The sequence below is a fragment of the Grampus griseus genome, assembly GCF_964374135.1.
Source record: "Grampus griseus genome assembly, chromosome: 14".
Lineage (NCBI taxonomy): Eukaryota > Metazoa > Chordata > Mammalia > Artiodactyla > Delphinidae > Grampus > Grampus griseus.
In genome coordinates this window covers 62,825,202-62,836,127 of record NC_139008.1, presented here as the reverse complement: position 1 = coordinate 62,836,127, position 10,926 = coordinate 62,825,202, and the positions used below count along the sequence as shown (strand labels likewise).

The following is a 10,926-nucleotide window of genomic DNA, read 5'->3' as shown; positions in this document are numbered from 1 at the left end:
AAAACCAAAACATGAAACAGAAACAATACTGTAACAAAATTCAATAAAGACTTTAAAAAATGGTCTATATCAAACAAAACAAAAAACTCCACAGACTAGAAAATCAGCTCCAGCGCTGAGGTGAAGTGAGCCAGGGTCTGCCTCCCAACCCAACCTTCCTCCCAGTCCAGCAGGGCGGCCGCAGAAGATGACCGAGACCACACGTGCAGGTTGTACAGGTTTATTTTTCCAAGACCACAGAGACATACAAGAGCAGTGCTTTCCCTGGCGGACCAGTTTCCAACTGTCCCCTAGGGTGACCCCAAAGGTCACAGCAGAAGGAGGAAGAGGGTCAAACACGCTTGTGCCTCTGCTCCCTGTCTTTGGTAAACAGACTCTTGAAGTTGACAACCTGGACTTGGCCAATACTGCATTTAAATCACCACCACATCTTTGCCAACTTCCCACTCATGCTTCAGATGACAGAAATGCCACAATGGATGAAAAGTGGGGGAAAGAAAAGACCTTTCGGATGAAATGAGACTTGCTGAAGTCATACCAATTTTACAGCTCACACAGACGCACTCACACAGGGAGACCTAAGTTCAACAAGGAAGATGCTCAACTCACAAGTCGAGGAACAAGAAATAAGGCAGGAAGCAGGGTGAGGTGGCACAGCTATGGAGACATCTACTTGCTGGAAACGTGTTGGGAGAGAGGCTGGCAGCTGGCATAGCTGTTTCTTCCTTAACCTGCTGTCAAAAGTATGTCCAGTGGAGTCCTGTGGCCCCAGGAAAGCGTGCTCCCAGGTACTGCTGACAGGTGGGGAGCCCGGAGCCAGGTCCAGAAGGCCCACCTGGGGGCTGCCCAGGTCACTCACCCTTGAATCCAGAAGCACTTGACACTGGTGGTGGTGATTTGTCACACGTGGCGGCGAGCCGCCAGTGAAGGTCGGAGGAGAAGCGATGAGGAGCAAGACGCATTCGCCCAGCAGCGAGCAGCCGGGCTGCCCGTGGCTCTGCAAGTGCAGCAGGTCCACCGGCTGACCGGTGACAGGGCACCGGGCCAACTGGCAGGTCCCAAATCAATCACTCCACCCCTCACGTCGGGCAGCACAGCACGCAGTGGCTCTGACACAGGTGGAGAGAAGTCAATGACACCACTTTAATGCAATGATGCCGAAGACGTAAAATAAGGGAGAGTCGTTCGTGTTCTCTGTACAATACATCCATTTACAGAATCGGCCAGTACTGTGTACAACATATAAATACATGATAAAACATTAGAGGTGCAGAGAGCATACTTACAGAAGCCAGAAGTTCACTTTATACATCCAAGGATAAAGAGTTAAAAATATAAAAATAAGAAAAACACACTGCTTTGAAATGTAAAATGACTTTCACATACACAGGTGTGTGGAGATGCCCACTCCCACAGAGTCCAAAGTGACGGAGAGGGTGTCGAGCAGACAAATTCACCTGCCAAACGTCTGGACACCTGACTTAGGAGGAGGAAAGACAATCCTATGCCCGACCATTGTCCAAGCAGGTCTATTCAAGGTCCCGAAAGCTCCCGTGGGCCAGTGGATTATTCGGAGACAGCCAAGTCCCAAACTGGCTTCAGCAACAGAACCAAAGGTCAAACTGGCTCCACCAACTGGCAAATGACTGTGACCCTGAGGTCAGCAGGTTCTGAAGCCCCCTGGTGGGCACTGCTGGGAGTTGCTTTAACCCTGTGCTGGCTTCTTCCCCATCAACTCCCAGAGCAACAGCGGGAGGAAAGACGGCAGGGAGGGGGCAGTGGAAGACTGACATTTCTACTCAGTTCGGGTAGGTTAGTCCCCTTGGTGGAGAACACAACCTTCTTGCTTCAGCTTCAAGTCCCTCTGAGTCTCAAGGAGGCTCCCCACGCCGCACCAGGCTCTGTCTGTGTGACAAGAGCTCGGGCTGGCCGGCCAGCCTTGGGCAGCCCAGCAACCTGCCCTGCAGGAAACCCTTCCAGCAAAACCAGAAGGCCGACAAGTGGCCGAGGGGCTTTAGCACTACAGATTTTAGGGACAGGCAAGAGAACTCTTGCCTAGAGACAGTCTATTTTATCAATGATATTCTGTATACAGATTTAAGATCCGTCATTATCAAAATACACACACTAAATATACAACTTTTCCCATGGCCATAATTTATTATCTCACCACAAGGCACAATACACAGAGCTTTGAGGGTCCAATACAGTCATCGTGACAGAACGCACCACAGCCCTGGCACATGATCATGGCTTTCAGGCTGCACGCACACTGGAGTGAGATGCTTTCCACCGTGCTGCTGTCGGTGAACATCTGCAAGGAAAGTGATGCGCTGTGGCTTGCACCAAAGTTTGCTTTGTGGCTCAGCTGCACCACACTTCCGGCAAGGCCTTTGGCAAAGGTGGGGGAGCCAGAGGAATAATTAAAGCTGGTGGAACTTAGCTGGAGTTTGGAAAGCTTCCCATAAAATGCCTGTTTGATGTTGAGCTGGGAGGGGATGGAAGAAGGCTCTAGAGGCTGGCTGAGCCCTTTCCCAGACTCTCGGGGTAATTTCCAGAAGGGCAAATCAAGGACAAAGGGGATCCCTTGCAAGTGATCCACCAGCTCCCGAGGACCAGGCCCCGCGACATTTCTGTTCTCTGCATTCGCCTTGGGAGGCCCCCCACCAAAAGTCTTCTCGCTCTTGATGCTGCCAACAGAGGCAGGCGGTGGCTTTGGAGCCCAGTCTTCCCTGGCAGTCTGTACCCCACCAGACACAGAGTTTTTGCTTGGCCCCAACTTCCTGCTGGGAAAATCGGGAGGGGCATCAGCAGGCAGAGGTGTTGGCTCCACAGGCCGGGGGCACTGAAGGGCTGCAGCCTCGTTTTTGGAGCCAAAGAGCTTCTTCCCTTGGCCTCCAGCACTGTTCTGATCACCCAGGGCCCGACCTGCCTGATCGGGACCCGAGGAGACCACAACTGGAGATGAGAAACAAGGGGCTCTCGAGGTAGTGAGATTTCCCGGACTCGTGCCTGGGGTAGCACTTGAATTACTGCACTGGGACAGGTCACCAACTTCCTTCTGATCTTCAAAACTAAAGGGAGAGAACTGCTCTTTGGAATCCACTTCTACTTTCCCAGAGGCAGCCATTGGATTTGTCACTGGATATAGGGAGCCTAAACTCAGGGCGTGCTTGGAAATCTTTGGGGGCGCTCCAGGAGCCTGGGCGGCCTCCAGCCTGGCGAGGCCGGTGCTTGCTTCACGGCTCTCAGGTAGAAGAGACTCCTTCGAAGCTCTTAAAGAACTGGGACCGCTACTGCCAACCTCACAACTGCTTTCCGCAGGGTCTTGCAAAGATCCCACATGCAGGGAGCCGTCATGGCTCGGCTCTGTCGTCAGTGGGAGTCGTGGGGATTCAGGTTTGCTGCCACCGCGGGCTGGACGAAGAACCTTCTCTAGGGGCAAGCTGCCCTGCAGCAACTGCATCACGAGGGGGTTAGTAGCCTCCACCGAGGACGCAAGCCTGCCCAGGGACACAGGCCTCGGCTGGTACTCGGTACTGGCCAGTAACAGGGAGTCCGGGATCTTTTGGGGAACCGCACATACTCGAGACACCCAGCTCTGTGGAGCAACCATCCCGTCTGTCCTTGTGACCAGACTCAGGTCACCGTTCACCTTGGAGAGTGAGGTGGAGCGGTTCCAAGCGTGTTTCTCACCCTGCCGCACCGCTGAGGACCTCTTCGGCACTGCAGCTTCACTAGGCTCGGCCTCAATGCTGTCCTCAGAGAAGTGGCCTTCAAAGTCAGAGGCTGTGTCCGTGGACTCGCTGTGAGGACTCAGCACTTCAGAGTCTCCACTGATTTTCAGCTTTCCACCTTCCAGCTGTCTGCGGTCGTGGCCGGTGCTCGCAACGCACCCCGGAGATGGCACTGTCCAGAGTGAAGCCGAGCTGTCGGGGGGATCCAGACCCTCCTCAGCGGTCAACCCCCCAGGTGACGCTGGAATGAGGGGAGCAGCTTTCTCCCACTCCTCTCCAACCTGCGGCTCAACAGATGGGACGTCTTCTCTGGAGTCGGGTTCAGGCTGTCCCACTGCCTTGTCATTTGACAGGCCAGGCATCCAAGGAGCAGCACCAGCAGAGACAAGAGCCTCGGTTTTCAAGTTTTCTTGCCTAGTAGCACTTTCCCTCGTGGGTGGGCCCGAGCCACCAAGTCCTGATTCGTCATCAAATGGTCTGTCCTGCAGGGAACCGGCCAACGATGGTTCAGGGATGGGACTGGGGGTCACATTCACAGGATCCTTCACGGTGGGATTACTGTCACTGTCTAGAGCCTGGCCGGTTCCTTCTTCTAATCCAACATCCCCTGCTAGAGCCTGAACAGGACTGCTCTCCAGGGGGATGGTGGGTCCTCGCTCCTCATTACCCCTTTCCCAGGAAGTGGTACCAGACCCACATTCAGTTCTACCTCCCAGATGCAACGCAGGCTGCTCAACTAATCGCTCAGGTGCCGGGGTTTTGGAGGGCAGTGGGAGTAAGGCCTGGTGTGGCTGGTCCCCAGTGGGAGCAATGGGAAGTCGGGAAGCATCTTCCAGCCCGCTTCTGAGGCCATCTGGAACCCTCTGTCGTGGGTAGCTCTTCTCCTTTCTGGGAGAAGCCAGGTCCTCTCTCCTGGCTCTGGACACGGCACTTCCAGGATGGACATGCTCCCCATTTAGAGGACAAGGCGGCAGTAGTTGTGTTCGCTGTAGATCTGACGCACACTCTCCAGGGGTACCTGGGGCTCCCCTGGGCTCAGGGTGGCCACAGGCCTCACCACCATCACCACTGCCGATGCCTCTGCCACCTCCCTCATCGGTGGCCCTGCCGCCACCTCCACCCGGGCCACCCCCCCCTCCGATGGCAGTGGTGGCCGCCTCTCGATGGCAGTGGTGGCCTCTCGCCCCTCGGACCTGCAGAGCACGGGCTTTAATGTCTGCAAGGGTCCTGGTGCCAGTCCAGCCCCGGCAGGAGGACTCCGTGATGGGGACGATGCGGGGGCATATCTGGTAAGTGGGCTGACCTTTAACCACCCAGGGTGGTTTGATACGTGAAAGTTGAATCTGCAAGAGAAAAGTAAGAAAACAGTTTTAATTGACTGAGCACTCTGACCTAGGAACTGTAAAGCTAAATCGTGACCCTAGTGGCCTAGAGAATCCAATCATTTTCCTTAAAAATGAAATAATCGGGCTTCCCTGGCGGCACAGTGGTTGAGAGTCCGCCTGCCGATGCAGGGGACAGGGGTTCATGCCCCGGTTCGGGAAGATCCCACATGCCGCAGAGTGGCTGGGCCTGTGAGCCATGGCCGCTGAGCCTGCGCATCCGGAGCCTGTGCTCCACAACGGGAGATGCCACAACAGTGAGGGGCCCGCGTACCGCAAAAAAAAAAAAAAAAAGAAATAATCATGGTAAAATGGCTGTCCAAGACACCACACCATTCTGAGAAGATTCTGCTCAAGGGCTGATATTATATGCCACACTTCTAAATTTAATTTCTGGTGGGACTGTGTAAGTCACTACACAAAAAATCTACCACCACCTAATAAAAGATTTTAAAACCCCAAAGGATTATGACCTCTAGAGATAACGTCAACAGAGTGAACAACCAAGTGAGGAAGAAAAGAACCTTATCCCCCTGATACTCAAGTCAGTCTCAAGAACGCCTCTCGTACAGCGAGCTCTACACTCCCACATAATTAACACAAGGGCCCGGGGGCCTTCTGTCCCTGCAAAGGAGCCCCACTAATCTCCCGTCCCTCAAAGGGGCCTGGGCTCAGGGCAGCCAGTATCAAACAGCCTCCTACCCGGATGGGCGGGACTTTGGGCTCCTCTTTGGTGGGCTGTGGCTTTTCGGTGTGAACACTTTCAATTGTGTTACGAAAGGACTGACGATCTTCAAGCCGGGGCTTCTTTTCGGGAAAGGACGCAGAGGCCGCCTGCTCAAAGGATTTCCTCTTCTGATCCTTGGGTTCCTGATCCACGGTCTCCTGAGGCAAGCTGGGAATTCTGTCTGGAGACGTGGAGACACGTGCCAGGTCGTCTGGATTGGGCTGGATCCGGGAAGCCACAGTTTCCACCGGGAATTCGGAACTCTCTGGGTTGGGTGCAGCGGAGGATGTGCCAGGCAGGTGGGGACCGCCCACCCCTGCTGCATCGGTCTTAGCCTCCCCATCCTTGTACAGGGGGATGTCTGGTGCCACAGACTGTGTGTCTTTAGCAACCTCTGCTTCTTCTGGCTCCTGTTTTTTGTACAGATTCCTTCGGGCTCTGGTTCGGAGATCTGGCCGAGAGCGTTTCTTGAAATGCCCATCTCGCTGCCGGGTGGCCGGGCCACGCTGCGGTCGTGTTGATTCTCCCGAGACACGCAAGTCACTCTTGATTTCAACCTCCTCCTGGCCCACATTCTGCTGCAATGACTCTTCTTTGCTTAAACCCAACCTGCAAACCAAACTCACATTATCAGTTACAGGGCAGAGAGGGCACATCCACTATGAATAATATACACCCAAATATTAGATCTCTCAGAACAAAATAAATCTGCATGGTATGTAACACTAACCATAGAAAAACCTATGTTAGCTTCCCCATGAATGGCATTAAGCTAAATAAGAGTCACTGCAATCTCCACATTCCTGGGTGACACAGCAGTATGCATGGCTTTGAGAACACCTGCCTCTGTCCCCCCAGAAACCACACTAGGACTCACAGCACCAAGGGCCTTACTTCTGTCCATAGTAGTCTTCGAAGAACTTTTCTTTCCATTGTTCCACCTTCTTTTCCTTCTCCATTTCCTGTCGTATCCTGACTTGCATCTCATGAGTGAATTCGCCTAGAGAGAAACAAAACTCTTCAAGTGATGCATTAAAGATATTAAGGTCTGTCTTAGGAAACGCCAAATCTTGCAGTTCTACCATGTCAGGAGTTTTCAAAATAACACGTGACTTTGGTGAGCTTGGAAATCATTTTTTTAACCCTCACTATCTTCCTCACGCTGGCTCCCATCTCCCCCAGAGGAACTCTCACATGGTGCTCTTATTCAGGACAGAACTAACACACCTATTATAAGGGAAATTTACCCTTCCCTCGGGTAATCAGTCCTTCAACAGCAAACACCACATTGATCAGAACAAAAACAAACAAGAGAATTGTTCTTACTCCATGCGCAGAAAAAAGTTAACATAGCAGGCTCAGACAGGCCTGCTGACAAGGTGGGCCCCTGGCTGACATCTTGGACCTTGGATTTCAGGAGGGTCCCCACTCCATAACTGACAGGGAATGGCTCACTGTGCCTGAACAGCTGAAGCAAACCAGATGGTTTATGGTGAACACCTGCTTTCCTTTGGGGAATCTGGAATTTGGGTCTGGGTCAGACAGAGGCTTCCTACATAATCAGCTCCCAGTAAAAACCACAGGCACCAAGTCCTTGACGAGCTTCCCGGCAGACTACACTTGTGACTACGTGCGGTCACAACTCCTTGCTGAGGGAACTGAGCACATCCTGTGGGACGCCACCGGGAGAGGATCTCAGAAGTGTGCACCTGGTTTCCCTGGACTACACCCCAGACGTCTTTTCCCTTTTTGCTAATTTTGTTCTGTATTCTTTCACCAAAATAAACTACAGCCATGAGTACAACTACATGCTGAGTCCTGTGAGTCCTCCTAGCAAATCATCGAACCTGGAGGGGAGTCTTGGGGACCTCCCAGTGCACTTCCCACGTAGCTTCCCCACAAAATTGAATTACGAGAAGCTAACAATCACTCCAAGTGGCAACATCTAAAAAGACAGAGCACCTGGTGGAACTTACCGAGTAGGTCAATGCCATGCTTACTGGAAAGAATAGGAGTTTATAGTTTTAATGATGAAGAGGCAATGCAGATGAATATATACACACAAAATAGTGAAAGCCCAAATACTCTTGTACCTTCTTTAGAGCTACGGGGCATATTAACATCCACCACGTCTATTAGAGGAAAGCCTGCCTTATACTAAAGAATACCCCTTGGAAAAAAAAGAAAAAGGGGCTTCCCTGGTGGCGCAGTGGTTGAGAGTCCGCCTGCCGATGCGAGGGACACGGGTTCGTGCCCCGGTCCAGGAAGATCCCACATGCCATGGAGTGGCTGGGCCCGTGAGCCATGGCCGCTGAGCCTGCGCGTCCGGAGCCTGTGCTCCACAGCGGGAGAGGCCACAACAGTGAGAGGCCCGCGTACCGCCAAAAAAAAAAAAAAGACTTGAAAAATGCGTATTTGGGTTTTGGGTTTTAAAAACCAGGAGACAAGTGACACCACACGTGGCAGGCACCTTTCAAGCCGCTGGGACGAGAACGTTTACTCACCATCAGCCAGGCGTTCCCGCCAGCTCTGAGCCGCGTGGGTGAAAAACTCGTTGTTCAGTGCACTGCTGCTGAGACGCAACAGGCCATCGGTCCCCACCTGGAAGGATCAAGGCAAAAAAAAACAATAAAGAAACTTAGAAAGAGAACAGAAGCTAGCCCAGAGAAAGCAAAGAGGAAGCCGCCCACATGTACCTGTCTGTCCACTTCGGGCAGGAGGAAGAGGAGCTGCTGCTGGAAGTGGGACGGCAGGGCATGGAAGGTCCGAGAGTTGATGAGGGCCCGGAGGTTGGTGTTGACGAGAATGGACCCAGGCGTCTCAAAATCTATCTCTTCCCCTCTGTTGCGCTTCATTTGACCTGTGATTTTTCAAGCAGTAGGAAGCAAAATGTAGATTTTCAGCTTCTTAAACCAAAAAAGCAAATGCCAACTGAGGGAAAACTTTGGTGGCAGCACCCAAGCTACCCAGAACTTATCTGCACACAATGAGCTCAATCATCCAGTCTACCCTAACCTATCAGCTACCATCAAACCTAAGAGAACACTTGGGCTTGCATCGTCTCAGACAAGACTCAGTAGCATGCTGTGTCACAGCCTGAAGGGACACTCTTCCCACAGAAAACCAGGCAAGGGGCAGGCTCTGAGCTTCCCTCCAAAGCTGGAGAACAGGCTCCACAAAGCCAATGGGAGAAACGATGGAAGTCTAAAAGTGAATCCGGTTAGCGTCCTACAGAAAAATCTGCAGAAGTCTTCTGTGAATGGGCTGGAGAGGTCTGACCTCCAGGCAGAAAGGTGCTAAGGGTTGTTTAAAGCCCACTGCAATGTCAATACCTCTCACAAAAGCCTCAGCAAATGGAACAGAGACCTGTGAGGCTTTAAGATTCAGCAAGGCTGATGAGCTGGAGAGGCTACAAGACAGCAAACCTAGCTGCCACTTGGGTGATGGTTTATTCTAATTTTCAGAAGCCAAGGTTAGTCTTCTTAATGATTTCAAGTGGCCCATCTACAAAAACCCAGCATGGGGGCTTTGAGAAATAAATCCGGAAATAGCAAATGGCATACTAGCCTTGCAAATACCCCTACTGCGGGTGGGAGGTGCACACTACTGAACTTGTCTGCATAGCCCATATTCAACATAGGCTTCCACCCCATATACTAACTAGGTTATAAAAAAGGGCATCTGACAGAGACTGCAGACGTTGAGAACAAACTTGGCAGGATGCTACCGAAGAAAGAAAACAAATGTTGGAATTCTTCACTGAGACACTCAGAAGCAATTTTCACTCACTTGAGCACTCACTAAGCAGTATCAAGGCAGGCACAGGCTAGGCCCTTACAGGGACATACAAGGAGCAATGTGGCACCATCTCTGCCCACAGGGAGTTCTCTCAGTCTAGCAGAGAAAAATCTGTATGTGACATAACCAAAATACAAGGTAAAAACCAACAAAAATAGAGGGCCACCTGCGAAGTAAAAATAAACTGTAAAGGAGTGGAGTAGAAGACATCATCTTCTCTCTAGGCCTGCAGGGGCCCCCTTTCAGGCAGAGAAATGAGTGCCAAGCCACCTACCTGTGGCCGGCTTCCGGAAGCCTCTCAGGAGCGGGGCAGGGTCCCGGGCGACCTCGGCCTGGCCACGAATAGCAGCGCTGCCCAGGGCCAGAGAGCCACTGCTGCTGCTGGACGGGCTGCCGCTCTCGCCATCGGCGTGGCGGCCTGAGAACCCTGAAGGCACAGCATTCCACCGGTCAAAAGCATCACACGCCGCGCCCACGGCTCTCAGACAAGCTTACTTCTCCCAGCTCTCCCTGACATGCTGCCAGCAATACTGGTGCTTCCATGGCCCAGCCTTGGGCCGTCAGAGATCACCACCTCCTGGTCTGGCTTTAAATTATCACGTAAGAATGCCAAACCGCCATCTTGGTTTGCACTGTGTCTTTTACAAAGCACCTGCACACGCCTTCACAGGACCCTCACAACTGCCCTGGGAGGCCAGGGGAAGGGCGCCCAGCAGAGCCCATGCCGGAAGCTAGGTCGGGTCTCACCGCCACGGCGTGCTGACTGCCAGAGGACGGCTCCTGACTCTACTGGCACAGCACTACCTAGGCCAAGAGCTGCTGCCAGAGGGAGGCAGGTCCCCAGGCCCTGAGGAAGAAGCATCACAATCACGAGTTTACACATACCTGATGCAGATTCCACGTGGGCCCCGTTTACCTTCAGAGGAGTCAGGACAACTCGAGGCAGCATCACCCCGGTCTTCTTCTTCTGCTTGTTTGCCTATTTTCCCAGAGGGGATACAAAGGGAGCCTGAGTCACCTGCAGGCCACAATAGCTGTCCCTCTCGACCACGTCTCCCTCGCTGTCTTGTAAAATAGAGTTAGTGTTCAACCAGCACGGGCAGGTAATGCCAATAATAGCAACGACTCATTCTACTGAGCCAGGTGCTGGCCACTGTGCCAAGCATCACCCCACACTGAAAAGAATGTGTTGCTCTCCCCACTTTACAGGTAAGGAATTTGCCCAAAGCTAGTGAGTGGCAGGGCTGCAATTCAAACTGATGACTCCCAAGCTCATGTTCTC

At 52.6% G+C, this 10,926-nt stretch overlaps 1 protein-coding gene across 2 annotated transcripts in view; it reads right to left on the bottom strand.

Annotated features, from left to right (window-relative positions):
- Positions 1 to 204: 204 nt before the first annotated feature.
- The window catches only part of ASXL1 (ASXL transcriptional regulator 1), a 67,203-nt gene continuing 56,481 nt past the window's right edge, over positions 205 to 10,926 (bottom strand). For both annotated transcript variants that reach the window (XM_082669480.1, XM_082669479.1), the window contains 7 exons: positions 10,530 to 10,623; positions 9,919 to 10,071; positions 8,543 to 8,706; positions 8,351 to 8,447; positions 6,741 to 6,846; positions 5,822 to 6,455; positions 205 to 5,080 (listed from right to left, as the gene is read on the bottom strand). In XM_082669480.1, the coding sequence (XP_082525606.1) occupies positions 2,162 to 5,080; positions 5,822 to 6,455; positions 6,741 to 6,846; positions 8,351 to 8,447; positions 8,543 to 8,706; positions 9,919 to 10,071; positions 10,530 to 10,623 (4,167 nt within the window). In that variant the 3' untranslated portion in view covers positions 205 to 2,161. The remainder of the gene's footprint in view (positions 5,081 to 5,821; positions 6,456 to 6,740; positions 6,847 to 8,350; positions 8,448 to 8,542; positions 8,707 to 9,918; positions 10,072 to 10,529; positions 10,624 to 10,926) is intronic.